The following is a 22,889-nucleotide window of genomic DNA, read 5'->3' as shown; positions in this document are numbered from 1 at the left end:
GATGGCACCCAAGCTCTTGGCTTTATTCAGTCCTCAAGGCTGCATGCACTTTCCATGCCTTTTGAAAGAGCTTGTCCTCACCCCCTTCTCCCTCAGAAGCAAGATAAAGCATCTATTTCATCACCGCCCTCATTCAAGCCTCCCAGCTACCAAAGCTGAGGTTTGAAGTAACAACTAAAACACCAGCTGGCAAGCTGGGCACTAAGTACCGGCAACACACAGGGTGAAGAACATGTCTTCTTTGTAAGGCACAAGTACTCGAGCTGTTCCCTGGCTGTGTCCCTGGCAGGAAGAAGAGGGAGAACACATCCACAGGGGTGTACGGTATGCCTTTCCCTGCTGTACCTGGCAGGCCTGAGCAGAAAGCTCTTTGTCCTGGCGTGACAATCTGTGAGCATCCTTAACCAGCAGGTGTGTGCGTGAGCGCATGTGTGCAGGCTTGTGCGTGGTCGGGAGCACAGTCACTGGAGAGGAGGAAGGGGCTCTTGGAAGGTGGCTGAGCTCTCCAACGTCCTCCAGACACGAGATGAAGGCTTGTCAAGGTGAAAGCTCCGTTGGGCAGGGAGCTAATACAGACAAACAACTGTTAACAGGAACCAGTTTGTACATGAAAGAGTATTTATTGAAAACATGGTTACTGACAGGAATCTCCTGGCCACTCTCAGGTTACAATCCTGGCTCACAACTGGGAGGGTTACCTTTTTTTTTTTTGGCAGATCACATTTTATTTTTCCTCAAACATTCCATCCTAGGATAGGCAGATCTTATATAAATATATATACATGTCTGTATAAGTATGGCCTATAGTAAAGAAAATATATAGTACACTCTTCATTGGGCAGTACCACCATGCCAAGCTACCAATACTGAATGCCACTGTGCTCACACGTGTCCATGGAGAGAGGCTGTGCGTGTGGTTTATAAGTGCTGCAGCACCAGGGAAGCCCCATTGGCACAGCTGTGGCCTCCGCTGGCCTCAGCTGGCTCCCTGAAATCATGGCCAATGGCAGAAACCACAGCGCTGGGCTAGGAGGAAAGGGAGGCAAACCTCCTGAGGTCTGGCAGGCCAAAGGAAAGCAAATCAGAGGGGCTGCAATTTGGGTTAGGTGGGAGGTTTCTCCCCGTGGAAGGAAACGATGTAAGTGTGGGGGGAGGGGAGTAGAATCTAGTGACCTCACCACAGTCTAGGCCCAGGCCTCATCTGGGCTCTCCCTGCAGAGTTCCTTGAGACTAGGAGGGTGGCTTTAGCCCACATGTCTCTGACTCACCAGGATAAGAGACTGAGAGCATATAGGGAGAAATGTCCATCCACCCATACAACTGTGTGGTCAGGAGGACCTGGTGGCCCTGGAGATCAGAGATGTCAGAGCCAGACCTCAGTAGCAGCAGCAGCACGTTGGCCCTGGACAAGGCCAGGGTGAGCCCTCACGAAGACGGCAAAAGCAACGGCAAGGCATCTAGTAAGCAAAGGTCGAGGCCTCCACTTGGATCTGAGACAGAGGCACGGCTCACCCAAAGGTAGCCTCTCTGAGGCTCTCAATACGCCCAGCATGTCTGTCCACTGCAGGCAGCCTTTCCTGGGCCAGCTCTTGCCCACTCGGGGATCCAGCCAACCAGCGAGCAGGCTCAGGGAGAAAAGGTGAGTGGTGGTTGTTAACTCTGGCTCAAGAAGCAGTTTCTTGGCCTGGAAGGCAGGGGCATCTACTGTCCACTCCTCATGGCCCAACCCCAGGCTCCGCGGTGATGGGGAGGGCAGAGCACCCAGCCTTCATGACTCAGAGTAGACAGGGACCAAGAGGAAGCTCTGGGTGGTCCGAGGTGGGTTTGAGGAGTGACTGGCATTTACTGGCCACCACGGTCACTAGAGATTCTGTACAAGCAAAAGACAAGGCACCAGACTGTGAGTGTTCCTCCTGGGCCCCACGTCCCTTGCTGGGCACCGTGGCCTCTGGCTCCAGGCTCAGCCATAGTGATAGACGAAGTCGTAGCTGCTGGGCTCCTTGGGCACGGGCGGTGGGGCCTCAGGGATCTGGATGTTCTCCAGGTCCAGCAGCCGCAGCTTCATCTCCATGCTCAGCAGGGTGTCCAGGTCACTCTTGGTCAGCTCGCTGGACATGTCCTTCCCCAGAAGGGCACTGAGGCCGTCAATCCAGATGCAGTACTATGGGGAACAAGTTGCAAAATGTCACCTGGCAGCCCCTGGTCAGTGGAAGGCCCTGGCAAGGTCCCTTTGCTGAGAAGGCTCACAGTCTCTTTGGGCCCTTTTCAGTACAGGCAGGACTGACCTGGGTAACAGCAAAGAAAAACTGGGAGATCGTTCACTTTCTCAAAAGACCTTTTAGTTTTTATGAGGGCTTTATACTTAAACTCCCTAAGGTAGTATGAAATATGATTAAAAAAAAAAAACTAACCAATAAAGCAAAACAAGATCTAAGTATTGGGACATCAACTACCTGAAATTCCCCCCGAAATTCATAATGGTGGGGAGGAAATATATATTAGGTGAGAAAGCAGGACATACAAGGAATCACTGTAGAATCTCAATATTGTTTCAAAAAAAGTAAATAAAAAAAAACTCAGTCAATAAATGTTAAAAATAAGTACTAGAAAAATTGAACTTGAGGGTCTCATGATAAAAGGGAAAAAACAGAATTCTCAACTCATCCCTAACTCCTGTTGTTCCATTTTTGTCCATGACTTTGCTCACCTGTCTCCCACCTGCTAGTTCTTCATTTCTTCCCAGTAAAACCCCACTGGCAGCTCAGGCCCTGCCTAAGTGTCTTCTCTTCCAGAAGCCCCACCTCCAGTTCCCTCCAATGGCTCTGAGTTCACCAGACACGTACGCTTTCAACCACAGTTAATCTTCAATATTTAGTGTCTTCCAGTGCTACAGATGAAACTGTAGGCCCCACATCAGGAAGACCAGATCTATTTGGCTTCAAAGCCCGGGGGTCAGGTCCACCACACCAAGTACCCAAGAGCCCTGAGGAGGGACGATCTGTCAGGCTCACTTGGGTGGGTGGTCATGCAGAAACTGAAAGGAGGAAGGTTTTCCTAGTTCCAGGCAAGTAAGTTATCCCTGGTTGACCCTGTCTTTCTAACGACAACTTATTACTGCTGCTAAGAGTGACACGGAGAACCCAACTCAGGGGGAAGGACCCCCAGTGTAGCAGTTCCTCGGTGTCAATAGCCTTCATGACACATTTTGGGCCCCTGACTCTAGGGAGACATTCCTGTTCTGCCCACTCCTCCCCTCCAGCTGCAGAGTCACAGAGAGGGCCGGGCTGTCCAAGGCAGCACCACACCGCTCACCTCATACTTATTAGGTGCAATGAAGTTTAAGGTCTCATCGGGGTCATACAGGATGGAGAAAGCCAATTCCAACACCTCCTGAAGGAGAAAGGGTTTCAGGTTTCAGTTATTTGGAGCAATGGAGTGGTCTGGGCTCTATACACCAAGATCTTGGCCAAAGTCCTAGTAACTTGGCTGCCCCACCAAATGTGCTGATTCAAATGTGATGTCATCAAGGTCCCAGGGCTCGCATACAAGTGTGGCTGGAGATGAGACCTGGGTAATCAACCTTCACTTACCCACTCCCCACTCAAGTCACACCTGAGGTGTGGTGATACTTTCAAGATCGGAGAAAAGTCATTTCTCAACACTTGGAACCTCTGAATGACAGAGCCCATGACTAAATTTCCTTAAATATATATCTGGGTAATTGAAATGAAAGCTTTAACAGTTTAAAAAACTACCACAACAAAAACAAATTATGGCCAAAGACAGGACAACTTGAGCAGCAACACATAATTGTAATGAATTGAAACAAATACAACAGGCTCAAATCCATGAATTCATAATAATACTAAAAAACAAAAGAAAACAAATACACACAAAATAGGTCACTGTTGGGTAATATCAGGGACATGACTCACTGTTTTAAAAGTGGGTACATAAAAAGAAAGAATCAAGCATCTATTCTCCTTTCTTATATAAGCTGAACCACTGAGAAACCATAGTAGTTGACAGCAAGTTTCTCTTCAGAGTGGTAGGGCAGCTAATAAATGAAAACGGATGAGTGCACTGGAAGATCATTAGTTTGCAAACATTAATTTACTAATAAAATAAAGCACTAAGTGTCAAGAGTCTGCCAACATCACAAAGAGAGAGACAACCAGACAATATAGGCTTCTTGACAGAATATAATACCGTCCAGGAAGGGGTCTTGCCCCTCCCCCACAAAACTCAAGCCTGAGCTGGATCAAGCCCCTAGATCTCTCTCCCAATTTACAGATCTGGGACAGAGGAACAGGTTAAACTATACCATGGGGAGACAGTCAGCAGATTTCAGACTCTGGGAAACTACCAAACAAGCAACCTGGTTTCTTCAACTAACAAACCGCTGAGAGAAAAAAAGAAAAAGACAAAAAAGAAGAAAAGATGGAGGGGAAACTTATGATTAAGAAACTTAAAAGACTAATCACAATGTGTAGACCCTACTTGGATTCTGATTTAGCAAACAAAATTGTTATGAGTGTGTGTATGTGTGCGAATATACATAAACATTTACATTATTTTTATAGAGAGAAACTATGACATTTATAAGCCAATTAGTGAAAAATCAAACATCAATGGAATATTTAATAATAAATTACTTTTTATACCTAAAAGGTATGAAAAATGATATTGTGATTATGTTAAAAGAATCCTTATAATTTAGAGATATTTTCTACATATTTACAGATGAAATGATACAATACTTGGGATTTTCTTCAAAGCAATGAGGAGGGACAGGTGGGTGGGTGGGCTTTGCCACTGCTGATGAGGCTCAGCGAGGCATAGGCGGGGGTCCTATCTGTTCTGGTGCATGTTCAAACTGCTCTTAATAAAACATTCAGGAATAATTTAAACAGAGATTGGGTGTGAGGGGCCACGCACCTCAAAAGCAACCACCACAGGCTGCACGCCAGGCATCACTGTGACAGCAGCTCAGACTCAGGACTGCCTCTGTACTCACCTTGTTTTGTTTCAGAGCACTTTTCTCCTTCATGTGGGGACAATCCTTCCCAGTGACAATGGCCTTAATGTCTGCAACAGGAACTGATAAATGAAGGTAATTAGTTTCCAGAGCTTTATGCTGCAAGTTGGCCCCTGCATCAGTGCTGGAAGGGAGGCCCCAGCCCCCAGACTCCTGTACGAGCTCAGGGCAGGGGGCCTGTATCCTCCCTCCTCTGCGGTCCCTCCACATGGACCATGGCCTGCCGGGCTGTGTCAAATCCAACTGGGGGGTCAGTTCAAGGCTTTTGCATTGTCTCCCTAAGGAACGGGGCCTCAGACACTCACCTTATTTCCACTTCACCGTAATGAAGGTGACAACCACCACCACCACAAACAGCAGTGACAGCAGCTAATAATTATGCTTACGCCCTGCCAGCCACTGCTCTGAGTGCTTTACATACAGATCTCATTCAGACAACAAGGAAAATGTGGCTATTATTCCCATTATACAGAAGACTCCAAAGCAGAGAGGAGAATTAACTTGTAATTAATTAGAATTAACAGCAAACCAGGATTTGAATCCAGGCAGTCTGGCTTCAGAGCTTCTGCTCTTAACCATCGCCTGCCTTTAACTTAATCTTTTACAGTCTGCAAAACCCATTCATATCTCTGATCTCACTGAATACTCCAACCTGTGAGGTAGGCCAGGTAGAGATGTCCTCTGATCGATGGGGAAATGGGTTTTGAAAATAACTGTTTGAAAGAGCCAGGACTAAAATTCAGGTCTCCTGACAGTGAGTCCAGCTACCATGACAGACAAGTGAACCTACTTTTCTCCTGCAGGGATTCGAATGTCACCTCCCCTTGTGGGTTGTCGTCCAAATCACCATAGTGCAGGACCTTGTGGTTCAGGGCCAAGCGGCAGTACCAGAAACGTTCTGGAACACAGGGGAAGCCGGGCAGGTGAGCAAGGACAGTTCTGGGAAAGGCCTGAGCACACGAGGGGCAAAAAGATGACTCATTCTCTGCCTGCTCCCTGCGGAGACAGTCCAGGCAGGTGCCCCCAGGGCAAGCGGCTCCGCACAGTGAGGACAGACAGCCCAGCGCCCAGGCCCTGGGCTCACCTTGTCTCCGGCGATTTCCAATCTTTCGGAAGCTGCTGCCCTCACAGAGCCTGTTCAGGCGCTGCTGCTTGATCAGTTCAAGGATCTCGGGCTGGATCTTCTCCCTCAGCTCCCTGGGGTGGACATGCACCCAAGTCAGGAGAAGGTCACAGGGACAGCAGAGCTTGTGAAGGGAGACGGAGCCGGCACCACCTCCCCACAACCCCCACCTCCCCACAACCCCCACCTCCCCGGCTCGGCACTCACACAATTGGCGGGGACTGGAAGTCATCCTGACTCATCCTCTCGGACTGGCGCAGTCGCAGAATCTCAGAGTAGCTCAGGCTACGCAGTTTGCTCTTGAACTGATCCAGAGAGTTGGGTTTAGAGGGCAAAGCTCGAGTGATCTGCTCTCGGACGACTTGCATAACCTGAGAGGAGAGACAAAGGCAGCTGCCCCACCCCTGCTCTGACAAACGGACACCAGGCTCTGCCCTTCCCCGGGGCCCAAGCACAGTGGGGACCACAAGTATCTGCTGGCTGGGCGAGAGTACCGACTCTAAGGCACACCTTTTTAGACGGTTAAGCAGGACAAATGACTGATGGTGACAAATGCTTTATTTCACATATATTTCAACTAGTTACTGGTGTGGTGAAATGAGCTGGAGTCAGAAAGAAATGGTTTCAGATCTTGACTCTGTGCCTTACTCTGTTCCTTGAGCAAGTCACTTAACATCCTCAGGCCCCCACCTACTCATCTTTAAAGCGCAAGGAAGGAAGACACATTTGATATAGGCTGCTGTGAGGAACATGAGATGCTACGTGGATGCACAGTGCTTGGTACACTGTAGCGTGCTCCAGATATGTGTTAGTTCCCTTAAAACAACGACAGCTAAAATAAAAAGCAGGATACTATCTGCACATCCAGTCAACTCTCCACCAATGAAGGAAAATAAAGGCAAAATCTATAGGAAAAAAAGGCTACAGGGAAACGCATAAATATGGTCATCGCAAGTCGGGGAATTATAAACTTTTCTTCCTTATAATTCACAAATGTTTTACAATGAGATAAGCAGCTTCAAAAGAGCCAGCTCCTAGATTGTCAGCTTTTGAGGGCCTAGCAGTGCTGTCAGGGGTGGGGTACTCAGAAAGCATGGAGGAGTGACTACTGGTAGGTAGTAGTACTCCAACACGCATGTCACACTGACCCACTCCGACCCCTCCCTAACATCTGCAGTTCACCAAAATGCAACAGTGCCTGCACAGAGGAGTGCTCAGGAAACCACAGCTATCACTGTTACGCTTATTCTCCCGTCCACTAAGGAAGAGGAGAAGGGCGAGTACTGGTCCACTGGGCCAATGAGGGGCTCAGGGCACGAAGAGGGAGACACCCGCTCAAGGTTACAGAGTGAACTGAGGGTCTCAGTGCCTCCGTCTCTGACTCAGCACTGCAGCCCACGCTGTCTCCCAGCTCAGGGATTCCCCGGGCTCTGGCCAGCTGTCACAGACTGTCACAGGATGGTCTCAGCCCCTGGGCCTCACAGCTCTGCGACACTGACCTTGTTGAAGTCCTCAGCTGTGGCCCTCATCTCCTTCCAGGTCTTGTTCAACAGTTGGATGCAGATTCCAAAGAGCTCTTCGAACGCTCGGTCGTGGGTGAAGAACATTGGGTGGTAGTCGTTGCGCCCTTCGTTTGCTGCAGAAGGAGAGAAGCAGGCCGAGGGTGAAGCTGGGTGTGCACCCCCAGAAACCTGAGACCCTCTGCTCCAAAGTCTGGAGGAACAAAACCAACTGAGGACCCTGAGGGGTGTGTGGTGGGCCTTCCTGCACTTCCTTAGCTTTCTTCCCCGGGCACTTTCCCGTGGCCTGGCTCTGCCCCGGTACAGGCTCAGCTGGCCCTTACACACAGGGGTAAGTGGATGGTGACATCACTGTTGAACATGCTCAAATCACCATCTCAAACAAAGCCACAGCCAGGGACTCCCATAAAGAAGGGTAAGACAGATTACAGCTCACTCAGTGATTTTCAAAAAAAGCACAATCAGGCTGTCCATTCCAGTGGACAACTAGACACCAGGCTCCTGAGTACAAGGAATGGCTGAAGGGAGAGGGGGAGCCGCACAGACTTACGCAGTTCCCCGACCTGTAGGATTTCACAGAGCATTTTGGTGAGTTCAATGGCACTGCGGCCAAAGGGGCACTCATGTTTGTCTTCACGGCTGCTGTTCTCCAAGACGATCTGTGGGGGGAGAGGAAAGGGAGGGTGAGGGAGGGGGGGAGGGAGGCAAACCGTGTGGCATCAGCAAGGAGAAAGCTGGCCCCCAGCCTTTACCCGGATGTAGGTGTCTTGATGGACTTTAGCCAAGTACAGCATGTTGTCCAAGGCCAGCATTCCAGGAGGAGTCTGGGTAAAGTCCATTGCTGGGTTGATGTGGTTCTGGAGAAATAAAGAGACCCGACTTGAGGCTCGGCAGTATCCCTGTGTGTGGTTTCACCTGAGGGGCTGCCAGCACTTCACGCTTCCTCTGTCGGGGCTCCTATGAGACTATGTCCCATGTCTACTACGAGACTGTGAGCTCAAGGTCACGGGGCTGTGGCTGACTTACCTTGAGTCCCCAGCACTGGGCGTACTGCTGGGCACTGAGGAGGTGCCCGATAAGTATTTAATTGAATTAACTCCATTCTCAAGCTGTATCCTCACAAAACACCCACTCCAGCTTTTCAAAGACCTAGCTGCTTTGCCCCTCTCTACCCATGCAGCTGACCTCCCGGGCCCGCCCACAGATGGGTTTGTTCCATGGGCCAAATGTTGCACATACACTTGTGAACCTGCCACAGACAAAGCAAACCAAGAGTCGAGGCCTCTCCAGCTTCTTAGTGTCATCTGTAACCGTTATGTTACGAGGGAGGGTTGTTAGGGCTCTGTCCAGGCGGGACCTCTGACAGTCAGGGGAGAAGGTCTACTACCGTCCATGCTCTGGGAAACTTACAGTAAATCCCAGCATTTTGTAGTCCTTGGTATACATGGCTTTGCGTTTTTCAGTCCCACTCCCAGGGGCGTTGCTAGGGTCAGACTCCGCATCAAATGCAATCCTCCTCAGTTCAAATATAATGTCTCTTTGAGCCTGGGAGGTGAAACAGACAGTCAGCAGGTGAATCAGCTAATCAAGGGAAGTAAGGAAAAGAAAGAGTGGGTCAGGCTTTTCTGGGCATAACTGGCCTCAACCAATCTGAGGAGGCATCACCTCTACCTTAGCAGGACAGAGATGGGGTTGGCCCAGAGAGTCACCCAGCAGGAAAGGATCACAGGGAGGCACACAGCAGGAGCTCAGTACGTGGGGTGGAAGGCATCCGATCAAACAGCACACTATTTGAGCCAGGAAAGCTCTGTCCCACTGAGCACCTACCTGATCGTTGGGGTCCATCTTGGTCATCATCCTTTCTTCCAGAAGGTTAAAGGTCAGGACTTGCAGGACGTATAGCTGATGGGCCATCTCGGTTTTGATTGGGCGGTTCCCTCGGATCACATGCTGGAAAAAGCAAAGGCAGGGAACAGAGGGTTGAATCAATATTCTTTTACTGAAGAGTCACATCCACGCTGGTGAAAAAGGAAGTGCTCCAGGCAGGGAGTAGGCCTTTCCTCCCCCACACAGGGACTTGACTTTCAGAAGGGGATGGAACCTGAATGGGCCTGACTCATGCCAAGATGATTCACTGCAGGCCCAAAGGGCACCATCTTTTTTCCTGGACTGCCCTGGGCAGGGAAGCGGGATAAGGGGCGGGCGGAGTTTGTTCTGTTAAGATATGGGAGATCAGTGGCTGGACCTTACTCCAAACAATCCAGACAACAGAGAGTGCATGGAGGAAGATCTGCCTGCACCATTGAATGGTACAATTCTTTTGTTTTCTCTGGGAAAAATAAAATGCTTTGGATGGTCTTATCAAGTAGAGAGGTTTTGAAAATATCATTTTCTTTACATGATCTTGAGACACCCACACAAAGGGAGCAAAGAAAAGGGGGTGGTATCTAATGCTCCTTGTCCAACCCCCTCATTCACTCCCTTCTCTCCCACTGGTGTCCCTCCCCTTCCCTCTGATCACTGTGTATGTCCCCCTCCCTGTGTTCCCACACCACGGCCCTCTCCCTCCTCTAACTCTGTCCTCCCCACTCTCTCCCTCATCCCACTCAGCTCATCACCTCCTCTCTGATGCCCAGCCCACCTGAAATCCTTCACCTCCTCTCATGCTCCATTTCTGTCTTGCTCTACATGCAACACCCCTGTCCCTCTGGGCTAACCAAAGCCGATCCCCTTCCTGTCTCTCGCCGTCCTGTTCTCACAACCATGGCAACCTCCTGCTCCCTTGTATTCCTCACTCCCTTTCTGTCTCACCCACCATCTTGAAGCCTGTCACTCTTGGTCTTTTCTTGCCCAAATGAGGTTCTTGCCTGGTTTCCTACACGTACCACCCTCTGTGCCCTTCATCATTCTCTTACTCAGTATAGCTTGTCACTAGAGCTGTGCTGCCAATATGGGAGCCGCTAGCCATATGACCTACATGCATCTAAGTCAGTTAAAATTAATTCAAGTTAAAAAATCCAGGTCCTCAGTCACACTAGCCACATTTTAAGCTCAGGACGCACGTGCTAGTGGCCACTGTCCAGGGCAGAGTAGATACGGAACATTTCCATTATCACAGGACAGCAGCACTTCTAGAGCACTCTAACTCTAGATCAGCTCTTTGTAGAGCTTGCTCTGATTCTGGATCAATCTCTTTAGATCTGTGCATTCCAATTTGTGGCTGGTGAACACTTGAAATGTGGCTGGCCTGAACTGAGATGTGCTGTAAATATAAAACGCACACTGGATATCAGAGCCTTAGTATGAAAAACGAAAATGTAAAATACCTCATTAATAATTAATAATAAAAATACCTCAATAATAACTGATTACACGTTGATATCACAGTATTTTGGATACACTGGGTTAAATAAAATACATTACTGAAATTAATTCCCCCTATTCCCTTTTTAATGCTGCTTCTAGAACATTTACAATGGAATAGGCGGCTCGCATTATATTTCCACTGGACAGTGCTGCTCTAGGCGTCCCCTCTCCACCGTGCCACTCCAGAGAGCTCTTCTTTCCTCTGCACAGCCCAATACAGTAGCCACAAACTACAGGTGGGTATTTAAATTTAAACTGAAATCTTAAAGAACTACAAATTGAGCTCCCTAGCCACACTAGACACATTTCAAGTGCTCAACAGCCACCCGTGCCCTGGGGCCACCATTCAGGACAGCACCTCAACTGCAGGAGGTTCCACAGGACAGCGCTGCTCCTGGCCAACCCCAGCTCATGTGCGGTGCCCTCACCTCCTCCCTGAGCCCTGTCCAGCTCCCTCTGCCACGGGCACGCCCTCTTGTCTCTCCAGAATGAGCTCTCTCTCTTCTCAGCTCCAGCTCAGTTGTCTCTCTGTTGCCCAAACTTACTTTCCATGGTCTGCTCCTCCTCCCCCTCCCCGCCCCAGGGTCTTTTCTCTGCCACCTCCTGCCCCCTCCACACCTCCTCCTGTGCCTCACTCCCAGCCTCTTCCTCTCAGTGTTCCTCCCTCTGCCACTCTGATTTCTCCCTACCTGTCTATCCCTATTCCTTCCTCCTCACCTCTCTCCATAATTCATAAAGCCACTCTGAAGAGAGGTTAAAGTTAATGTGATATTGGTTTTCATTTACTTTAATCCTCCTTTCTCAAACTTAGAGACATCATAGCGGGAGGGTAATTACTTGAGCCATCAATGGCTTAAAGAGACGCAGCTCCAGTCCGATGAAGTCTTATTTGACTGTCAAGCATCTTGAGGCCTCTGCTGGCTGGCTCGACCCTGTTCAGTCCCTGGACTAAGTGAGCAAGCATTAACCTCTTCCTAGCCGACCATTTCACTCCTGAGTCCTGACACGGAACTGTCTTCTGTAGTAGATGGAATTTTTGCTTGTTCACCAGGTTTGTCCAGAAATGAGCTGAACTGCATTTAGGTAAATAATAAGCCTGGAAATTCATTAAAGTTCCCTTAGAAGGGCATCCACCCCCACACAGGAGAGGACAGCGCTCAGGTATGTGGACAAGGATGTGGGGACTCGTGTGGCAGGCAGCTTGGGAGCATCTGGTCAGGTTCCTCCTGCCATGCTGGCAGTGGGGCTGTAACCAGGGAGACGGCCCTCAGGCAGGAGCCAGTTCTTCCAGGTGAATCTGGCGGGCTCTGTGTGGTTAGAGCAGCTGATCCCTCCACTTCACAAGTGCTCAGTGTTGCTTCTTGAATCCTATCACCTTTGTATCCTGTTTGCAGTGAAAGAACTGCTCATGTGAGCTCAGTGCTTACCAAGCACCGGGCACCCTGCTAAGCCCTGTATATATATTAGCTCATTTGAGCCTCACGGCCAGATGAGCAAATCGAAGCCGACAGGAGTTAAGTGAATTGCTCAAGATCAAAGATTGGTTAACGGCAGAGTGGGGGCTGCTGACTCCAAAGTTCATGTTCAGCATTATGAAGCCTTTCACACTTGACTCCTAATTTCTCATTTCATTCCCTTCACTGTGGTCTCTCAGTTTTATCTTGTTTTTGAAAACTGATAAAACAGCCTCCTTTTAATCCAGATCCTTGGGTCTCTTCCCCTGGCTCCCACCGCCCTCACCCCCACCTCTGCTCTCCCCACGTAACCCTCCTACATCCCCGTGCAGAACAGGGACTGAGATCTCCCTCCAGACACCTCCCCCTCCCCACCAACTCCTGCTCTACTCTGCTCCCTCATACACCCCTCAGGAGACACACAGATCTTGTAGTGTGATCTAAAGTGCCTATCTAGTTATTTCATGACCCTTATTAAAGCCCCTCAGTTGCTTTCAGGAGAAAGACCAAGGCCCTGCTTGAAATCTGGTCTTTCATCCTCTCCAGCTTCATTACAAATCCTCGCCCCACCCTTTACCCAGTCATACACTCCTTCTAGACACCCCCATCCCCACGCAGGAATTCCTTTTCTGACTGTCTGCTCGCTTATCCTCAGCCTCACCTGAAGACCGGCCTCTCAAGCCTTCCTGACACGTCTCCTGCAAGCAGGACTGACTGCTCTTCCTCTGAAATGTCCCAGGCTGCGTGTCCCTACTAGTGCCCCACACGACTCAGGTTTATGACTAATGTTAGCTGAGTGAATTCCTCTTCCGTGCCTATTTTTAAAACATTCCCTCTGGAAAAAAAATTTTTGGAGTTGTGGGGCAACAAACAGTATAGCAGGCCTAAGTATTTCCTTAGAGGCTCTGCAATTCCTGGTGGGATGGCCCCCCAGAGACAACTCTGCTTGCAGAAGATTACAAAACATAGCTTTCCAGTGTGAGAAGTGTTCAGTACCTTTGACAACTTCCCTCTGAGTGCCCATCCCACTCCCTGGTAATTTCAATAATAGCAATAACTCAACTATAATAATAGTAATAATTGCTGTTAGGAGTAACAAAACAATAATAGTAACAAAATATAGCTTGTTCTGGGAACTTACATTGAGGATTATGGACCGAAGGTGCTTCTGTGCAAACGCATTGGCCATATCCTGTGGGGAAAAAGAAGCAAACATGAGGCAAGGTCGCAGCCATGTAGCTGTGACAACTATCAAGAGGAAGGTGATGTCACAGCTCTGGGGCTTTTTTCCCTTAAATTTGTTTTCCTGTCAAGTTAAAAGTGGGCAAATGGAAAAAAATTCATAGACTATCAAATACACTTTAAATTCCGAAAAGTTCCCACACATTGTTTTTGAGTACAAATTAACACAAACAGGGTTTCCTTTCCCAAGGGCACAATCAACTGTGTCATCTTCAAAGAGGGACAAAGACTACTTCAGGACAAGACACCTGTGTTACAAGGATGCTGGGCGATGGACAATGAGCACAGGGCACAGAGCAGCATGATGGTCCCCAAGCCACATGCACCGTTCCAGGCAGACACCACTGCCAATGCTGGAAGGGACTCTAATGAAACACTGACGTCAAATCGAGGAAAGGACTTGGGCCCTAGCATCCTCCTCTAGCCCCCCAGCAACACACCAGCAGACGGAGTCAGGGCAGGATGTGCTGAAACAGCAGGTGGTCCGTGATTCACTTCTGACCAGTTTAGAGAACAATGTGTTGGGTGCTTTGGGGGTAATCTTTCATAATAGGGTCACCTTTTTTTTTATGTTTGGTCAGATTTTGACAGTAACTATTTATTTTACACACTCAGGAAATAAAGTATCCTAAATTAAGTGAATCTTCCAGGGAATGAAGCTTTAAGGGTCTTCTCAGAACCATTATTTTGACCATTCTTATGCAAATCTCCTAAAAATATATACACTTCTTTATTTCTGAAGAGACTATAATGATTATATAATTAATCGTCGCCAAGGGCTTGGCTTCATCAAAAAAAAAAAAAAACAAACCATCAGTTACCATTCTGTGTTGTGACACTGTAATACCCTAAGAAGCTCCTGAAATGTGAAGCTATTTTCCCCTAAACAAAATGGTCCCAGATTACTGTGCTTTTAATTTTTCTGGCAGCTTTTCATAATTCTTCTGTCTCCTCCTTCCAACGTCAGCCATCACTTCTTATAATGTTAATTAGTATGACTTCACTTTCTAAACTGCTGCCTTAATTTAATTTTATACATAATTCTAAATTAATGGGCCTGAGGGAGCTGTCACACCTCTCCCATGGAGCAGTATCTGTGAGTGTTGTCATTTTTCTCAGAGCTGGAAGGCTTTTCTCTCTCACTTACAGATTTCCAGCCATATTCCAAACGGCTGACCCTCCCAGGAACATTAAGCTTTACTCTGTATTCCTGAGCACACATGGGCTGGCGGAGGAGGCAGGTAGACTAGAAACTTCTTTGGTAGCTATGGGATTAAATCCTGTTGTAGACCACACACCAAGTGGGGAACTGACAATGGTCTACTGCTAGAACATAAAGGCCTTTGACCAAAGTCTTCTCTGTGGTGCTGAGCAGAAAGCACTCATCCTCCTTCATATCCTTGTAAAGCTGACTTCTCTAGTGCTCCCTCTGACCAAGAAATGAGCATCCAAATTTCCCTCCGTCAATTGCCTAAAGCTTTCCCAATTCCTACAGTCTAGTAAGTGTCCAAAAGGGTACGGATTTACCTTTACTTTTGGCTACAGCAGGCTGGAAGGCAATGCATGTAGTTTCATCTAGATGAAAGTCACAGGCTATTTCTGAATTTGATCTTCCCTGGCTGAACCACAGACCATGTGAAGGCAGGTTACAAAGGAGAGATTGGGCCACTCACCCTGGGGCAGGCATCCCCTTAATCCTTTATGTGACTCTGATGTGCTTCACTTCCTAAGTGTCCTGACAAATGAGATTTACAGCTTACAACCTTTCCCTGCATCTTGGAGTCCCCTGAACAGCTAGATCAGATCATGAGACTCTTGCCCAGCTTTGACCTCCCCACCTGGAAGAGAGCGGGGCCCTTTCCACATGGCAGCGCTACTTACAGTGACAGGCAGGTCTAGAGGATTAAGGTGCTTGTCCTGCCGGCAGAAAGCAAAACGCACAGAGAAAAGCAGATGGAATGAGCTTTCAGCTTACATTCAAAACAGGACTAGGAAGGAAGAGGTTAACAGAGCAAAGCCATCCAAGAAAGACAAGGACAGACAGAACCACAGATGCTCCTGGTCCTCCCACCAGAACCTTCCAAGAACTTGGTACACGATCCGACAGGAATTCCAACTTACTGGGTCCATAGCATTGACAGAGAATGACAGTCTTTCTTTAGGACATCTCTTGGACCTCTACCAGAGAAATTTAGAATGGTAGTCCTGGAAGGGCCCTTAGCTTTTGATTTGGCCCTTTCATTTCACAGAAAGAGAAACTGAGACCCAGAGAGGTAAAGGCACTTGCCCAGCAGTGGCAGGAAAAGTATGCAGCCTCGGGGCCCTGGGCTCTTAGCTCGGCGCTCGCTCCGCTGCCCAGCTGACCCTTGGTTTCCTCACTTGTGAAATAGGGGTCTGGCTTCTTCTCAAGACATCCTTATGGAGTAAACAGGGCAGACGTTTGTTGTCCCCACATTACAGGTGAGGAAACTGGGGTTCCAAGAAGTAGAGCAATTTGCTTCATGTCACACAGCTAATTCACAGGGAAGAAAAGTTTAGAACCTGGATCAGAGGATCTTCAAACATGAAACTTTGACCTAAGTCCCTCCACCCCTGCTTCCTTAAGCAAGGACCTCATTTGTTCCTGCCTCCTGGGACTCGGTGGTGATGCCCAGAGGGTCTCCTCTCCCTGCTCCTTGATCCTCTAACCCAGGGGTTCTCACACTAAGGCCAAATGACGCCTGAAACCTGTCTATGTATTGAAGGTCTTAGGAGGACAGCCACACCCACTTGTCTGCCTATTGTTTGAGGCTGCTTTTTGCTACAGTGGCAAAGTTGAATAGCTGCCACATGAACCACAATGCCCACCAAGTGAAAAACATTTACTTGTCCTCGAGAGGAAGAAGTTTGCAGCTTCTGCTCTGCCCTAAGACCCAGTTGGTTTCCCTCCTAGTTCTTCCCTGGGTCTTTCCTTAGCAAAGGCACTCTGATGGGTTCTGACCACAGAGGGACAGGAGGAAGGACTCTTGGGAAAATTACAGGAGCGGGGCGGGGGGGGGGGTGGCGGTGAGAAGTCTCTCGGAAGAGCCCAGATGAAAAGCTTGAAAAGACAGCCACAGACCTGTCGCTTGTCCTCAGGAGCCTTCAGAAAAAGTGCGTTAATCAGTGCAATGGCGTAGGTCTGAATCTCCTGGTTGGAGCTGTGTCAACAGAGAAAGAAGGCAGAGGGAGATTAGAAGACTGACCTGCAAGACGATACTCAGAGATGGTTTAAAACAATCACGTGCAGACTGTAATCAAATAATTATCTGAAGCTAAGTCTCAAAAGCTTTCAAGGAGGGCAGACTCCCTCACTCAGCAATTCCACTAACAGGAATTTACCCAAAGACAGTCATCAGAGAGCAGTGCAAGGTGTTTCACTGAAGTACTATTAAAAAAAGAACGAACAGTAAATAATGCAAATGTCCACAGTAGCAACTCTGTGCGTGTATGTTGAAATTCTAAGCAGTCATTAAAAATCATGTTTTAGCATAAAGGCTCTTCAACTAGGATTAGGGATGGGCTTAGAGTGTCTGTGAAAACTGGAAATGGTGCATTCCATGAAGCTGGCGGACTGCGTGACATTTTTTCCAGGGAGATCAGAATCCATATTAGATTTTCAAAGGCATCTGGAATGCAAAAAATTTTAGAACTACCCTTTTAGAAGGTTCCTTGACATGGGGAAATATTCAAGCTCTATTATTCTGTAAAAAAGTCAAGCCACGCATAGAATGTGTCGTAAGATTCCAACTTTGTTAAAAAAACATGCATAGGAAAAAAAAAAGACCAGTGGGACAGTCACTTTAATGTTAACAGTGGTTATGTCTGGAGGTGGGATAATAGGCAAATGATTTTTTTATGTGTGTTTTTCTGTATTTTCAGAGTTTTCAACTATGAACTTATTTTATTTGAAACAAACAAAATAACTACAAGCCTTCTCTGGAATCTCATAATCCTGCCACTTGAGGTCGTCGAGGGTGCATTCTGTGGTCTTCTTTTCAGAGGGGCTGCTGGGCTTCCTGGTCAGGCGGGGCATCTTGGACATCTAACGGAGGGCACTAAGTGTCCCTCAGCCCAACAGCAGAGGACATAATTTTTGGGGACACCAAAGGGCTGAAAGTATTCATAGACTGACCCCTAAGAAATGCCATGCTCTCCTACCATCCCTAAGGAGGTAACCAGGTCATTCTCAATTCAGAAACAAAGAAATCTGAGGTCAGGAAAATCAGAACTCTCCATCTGGAGTTTATATGTCCCCCTGACTTCAATCAACCTTTCTCGCTTTCTGGGCATGAAAACAGAGGCTGAAGAATTCCTTAGAGAAGTGACAAGGAGAAATCAGAGCTGCAAATCTCCTTGTGCTTTCTTTTTACTTGGACCAGTGGGAAGGTACAGGCTGAGAGCACAGCTGAGTGAAGACAAGGCTGCTGTAAACAAGCAAGTCTGGCTTCCCCTGGGACCAGCAGGGCGTTCTGTCAACGTCCCGTATGCCAGAAGGGAGTAAGAGTTAGGAAAGAGTCAGTGGTGTTATCACCACCTTTGTTTTGGGAAGTCCAGTCCCCTTAAATTGTGTGGAGTGTTTGAAAGTGAAGTAAAAAGAATGAGGAGGAGAGGAACAGTGCTCCAAAGGGTTCATCTATCTTCAGTTTTGGTTTACTGTCTAGTAAAATGCTTTACGATGTGGTAAGTTTCTTAAAAAACAGACAAAAGCAAAAAAACCCTTTTGAATTTATCGAATACTTATCCTGTGCTGGCCTCTATGCTAGACTTTTTATCTCTTTTGATCCTCACAAGTCTGAGAGGTGGGGATGATTAACCTCAGTCTAGAGACAAGGAAATTGAGGCCAGAAGAGATTAGGTAACTTGCTGAAGGCAAAGACCTAGTTTGCAGTAGAGCCTGGATTTGAACTCATGCCCTATACAATACTTCTTACTATCCCCCAGCAAGAGTTCAGCAAGAGTTCATTCAACAAATACTAATTGCTCTTCTACTTAAATTAAAACAAGGGATACAAAAATGACTGGTCCCTGTTCCCAGAGAGCTCAAAGTTTAAAATGGGAAACAGATAATAAAAATACAGTATTTTATATAAATATAATTGTCATAGGTATAAACAGAGGCTATTTGGCCCATAGACGAGAAGGCATCTAATTCTGTCTGGTACCATGGTGGGAAAAACTTCACTGTATCCTACGAGGTGAGGAGAGTTACAGAGGATTTCAAGCAGGAGCATAACGTGAACGGGTCTGAGTTATGGGAGGAGTTCTGGCAGTGGAAAGGGGATGAGTGGATGAACAAGCAGACCAGCATCTTGGAATACAAGCAAAGCAGAAGTAGAATTGGAAGACTTAAACAGAGAAAGGGGGGAGAAGAGAAGAGGCAGGGAAAGGAGGCTGGGCAGGGTCTCTACTTACACCTGGAGGTGTGAGATGAGCTGTCCCACGGTGATTTCCTCTGCAATCTTCTGGTACAGACTCTGGCTATTCAAGACCATGCTTTCCAGGATGGCCAGGGACCTCTGAAGGATTGACACATCCACCGTGGGCTGGCTCACGTACCCTGCAATCTAAAGCCAGGGAAGGCAGGCCAGTTAGGAAGCTCAGGGCCCCAGAAAGCTGAAGGCTTAGGTCTTGGACTGCCTGCTCGCCAAGGCTCTCCTCTTGGGTGTGCTGCCCACACTTGGACAGCTGTCCCTGGGTGGGCAGAGGTATCTCATTTATGGCTACCTTGGCCAATGTGCCAGGCAGTCCCTAGGCGTGGATAGCTCAATTTCAGATTACAGTATCCAGTCAACTGTGCTTCTTTAGATCAAAGGACTTAATCCTTTGTTTTCAAAATAAGGGTTCAGGCATGAGAAAGTGGAGGGTGGAAAGCAGAGGATCTGACTGATACTGGGATCTCATTTGCTCTCCATGTACTGGTCTCCTGACAGACACTTTGTCCCCATACACAAGTGGAACAGCAGGGACCTCGAAGTCTTGTAATCTAGTCCCTTTTCTCAATCACCATTGACACATGTGTATCCTTGACACATGGTCATTTCACTTTTGCCCAAATATCTCCAGCATGGGAAGCTCTCAACATCCCAAGCCAATGACAGGTGTAATTCTAGGTCAGCAGATATGTCATTCATTGGTTTTAATTCAGCTTTCTGAGTTGACACTGACCCTCCTTGTAGAATAAAGGAGGCCCAAACCAGAAGTATCTCTTCCCACCCACTAAGTTCAATTTGACAATCAAACAGGATACCTTGCAGAATTGTAAACAGAAGACAGAGTAGTAAATATAAGGCAAACGAAATGAACATTTTTTTTTTTCTAACCAAAGAGGAGGGAAGGCTCAGGAAGTAGGTCAGAAGACTTAGGGATGGTTCTGCTTGGCTGGCTGGCGCTAACCCAAGTCTCACTGACAATCCAGCTCCACTTTGGCCATATGCAGTTGTGAGAGCACAGTTCCATCTTCTCAGTGCAGGCCCTGTGAGTATAACGAGGTACATCTTTCAGGAGCCACAGGAAGGCCAGAGCCTGAGGATGAAAAATCTGGCCTCAGGGACCAGTGAGGCCGACCCTCACTGGAACAGCTGTGTTGCCTGCGTATTCCCTCAAGCCTGGAGAACAACTGGAGACTGAGGGAGGAGAGAAAGACAGAATGTTAGACGCCTCACCTGCTTAATGAAGGTGATTGAAACCATGTCCCAGGAGACAATGCCATGGTCCATGAGCTCTAAGAAGGCAGTCAGGGTGAATGCCAGCATCTCACTGTAGCTGAGACATGTACAAAACACACACACAACAACGCAGTGGTTCAGAACCAGGGAGCACAGGCATGAAGGCAGCCACAGCAGGGACAGATATCAACGCCAGCACCACGTGAGGAACCGGCGGGTGCCACTGTGAGCCAGCACCTGTGCAAACACCTGGCCAGGTGTGGAGCAGGTTCTCCCCATGCATCTACCACTGAGGAAAAGGCTGCTGGGTCTCAAGGAAACTGGATCACTTATCCATTTCTCAAGAACAAAAAAGACATCAGACCTTTGTCAAACCCAACCCTTGGTGGCGGCACCTAAGGGGGCTTATGTCCCAGGTTCACCTTTAAGGCCAGAGGGCAGCAGAGTGCAGGGGGAAAAGGGTTGAACTTTGCACTTGGGTTCAATTCCTGTTCAACTATTTACTAACTGTGCAAATTTTATGTTTTCAAACTTCTATTTTTTTCTTTGTAAAACTGAGTTCATCTCATAGCATTAACCTCACGCGGTTGTGGCGAGGACAAGATGATGATGTATGTGAAACCCTTCCACAGTGCTGACGGAGAACAAGGGTAAAATGTTTTCTCCCCTTTGTCTCCCTCTGTATACATTTCATCCTTTATACATCTGTACAGTGCTCTATAATCAACAAATTATATTCCCATTTACATAGCACGTTCTGGTCCATTCTTGTTAACAATACTCCTCAGGACAATACGGCAAGGGAGGTATCACTCCCATTTTAAAGAGGAAGAAATGAAGGCCAGTCCAATCCTGCACTCCTGGGACACTGCAGAACTCCTGGGTCGGTGCTGATGGCAGCCAAAGCCTTCAAGATTTCAATGCAGCTGGAAAATCCAAGATTTCAAACAAATACCCAAGATCTGTTGCTCAATTTGGCTAAAAATTTCAGTAACTGATCCATCAGCTAAAAGAAGACTTCTGACTCCCTCTCTGCCAGCTTAGGTTCCACAGGCTTAGAAACTAAACATCTGTTTATTCACTGCTGATAATGGCAAGGCAGTTTCCCGCCACGTTCACCTTGGCACTGGAGTTATCACAAAGATGTTCATGGTGCATCGCAAAGTTCCAGATCTCCCTCTCCCTGTGAAAATGGGTGGCAGGGAGATGGTGAATTGGTGGGGGTGAGCTATGGTAAACACAGAGGAAGGCCTGTGCTTCTCTGTGTGCATATGGAGCGAGGGGGTGACAGGCGAGGGAGGGAGCAGGGGCAAGGTTAAGAACAGACAGATACCTGTTCTAGGTGATAATGACAGTCTGCTCCCTAACCTCCGTCAGGTCAATCATTTTCCAGAAATGATTTCAGCCATGCACTGACCTCTCTCTGACTTCTGCAGCCCTAATTTTCACTCCTCACTTGGCACAGTACTGTTTTGTACCATCATTTAATTTGTGAGAGCCCAGCTAGACTGTAAGAATTAGGACCACAATAGTGAATTCTACCCCTCCGTGGGGACCCTGATGCTTGGCGCACTGCTCTGTATACAGAAGGTGCTCAATAAGCTCATTTGACTCAATGGAAGTGGGACTAGGATGCCCTGCGGAGTGTCATGGATCTCTGAGAGTCCCCATAACAAGACCTCAGTAACACTCACTGGGACAAGAGCTTGGTTCCACTTTCCACGAGCCGCGTCAGCACAACGATGCCATCCATGTTGATGAACTCAGTGGCGAAGGTCACGTCAGCAGAGAGCTTGGCCAGCTCCTTCATGGCATCCAGCCGGGTCTCCATGTTGGATGACTGGGTCCTCTCCATCAGCTGGCGTGCAGCCCGGGACTGTGAGACCAGGGATGAGATACATGCCATCTGCGCCTTGTGGCAGGTTACTGCTCTGTGAATAGCTCACAGGGGCCTTTCTGTGGACTTCCAAGCCCGAGGCAGAACTATTTTTTCACACTGCTTAAGATTTGCTAAATAAATGTTTATTGAATCAATTAGCATATCCCCAGTATGACAAGACCAGTCTGTAGTTACACGTATCCTTCCTGTACCACTCCGGTCTACGGATTAAAAAACTCACCAAGGGAATACAAGGGAGATTGGGCGATGACAGTCCACTAACTACGACAAGTCACAAAGAAACAGACATTGGTTCAATATAGGAGAGCTTCCTATTAATTAAAGCCGTCAGACAGTGGAAGAAGTTGTCTCTTTAAGTACTGGGCTCTCGGTCACTGGAAGCAATCAAGGACAACCTGGACAACCACCTGTCAAAGATGCTATCAGAGGGATTCTTGCACTAGGGGGGAGAATTAAATGTGATGACCTTCAAGAGCTTTTTCAATCTGAAAATGTGATAAGCCTGAAAATTTTCTTTAACTTTCCTTCAAAGCCTGTATCATTGTTCCTCAAAGTGACAG

General features: G+C 47.8%; 1 protein-coding gene across 4 annotated transcripts in view; it reads right to left on the bottom strand.

Annotated features, from left to right (window-relative positions):
- Positions 1-600: 600 nt before the first annotated feature.
- ELMO2 (engulfment and cell motility 2) overlaps positions 601-22,889 on the bottom strand; it is a 37,644-nt gene continuing 15,355 nt past the window's right edge. Inside the window, exons 6-22 of one of the 4 annotated variants that reach the window (XM_031433697.2) lie at positions 22,124-22,305; positions 20,427-20,526; positions 19,177-19,328; positions 16,844-16,922; positions 15,625-15,660; positions 13,643-13,693; positions 9,509-9,631; positions 9,092-9,226; positions 8,434-8,538; positions 8,232-8,340; positions 7,661-7,797; positions 6,369-6,532; positions 6,123-6,235; positions 5,829-5,936; positions 5,018-5,100; positions 3,313-3,390; positions 601-2,161 (exon numbers count right to left, since the gene is read on the bottom strand). In XM_031433697.2, coding sequence (XP_031289557.1) covers positions 1,961-2,161; positions 3,313-3,390; positions 5,018-5,100; positions 5,829-5,936; positions 6,123-6,235; positions 6,369-6,532; positions 7,661-7,797; positions 8,232-8,340; positions 8,434-8,538; positions 9,092-9,226; positions 9,509-9,631; positions 13,643-13,693; positions 15,625-15,660; positions 16,844-16,922; positions 19,177-19,328; positions 20,427-20,526; positions 22,124-22,305 — 1,956 coding nt within the window. In that variant the 3' untranslated portion in view covers positions 601-1,960. Of the gene's footprint in view, positions 2,162-3,312; positions 3,391-5,017; positions 5,101-5,828; positions 5,937-6,122; positions 6,236-6,368; positions 6,533-7,660; positions 7,798-8,231; positions 8,341-8,433; positions 8,539-9,091; positions 9,227-9,508; positions 9,632-13,642; positions 13,694-15,624; positions 15,661-16,030; positions 16,153-16,843; positions 16,923-19,176; positions 19,329-20,084; positions 20,380-20,426; positions 20,527-22,123; positions 22,306-22,889 lie in introns of those variants that run through there. The other 3 variants (XM_031433699.2, XM_031433700.2, XM_064497029.1) reach the window with 3 other exon arrangements.

This window comes from Camelus dromedarius, chromosome 18 (assembly GCF_036321535.1).
Source record: "Camelus dromedarius isolate mCamDro1 chromosome 18, mCamDro1.pat, whole genome shotgun sequence".
In the NCBI taxonomy this organism is placed as follows: domain Eukaryota; kingdom Metazoa; phylum Chordata; class Mammalia; order Artiodactyla; family Camelidae; genus Camelus; species Camelus dromedarius.
This window is presented reverse-complemented; position numbering and strand designations above follow the sequence as displayed.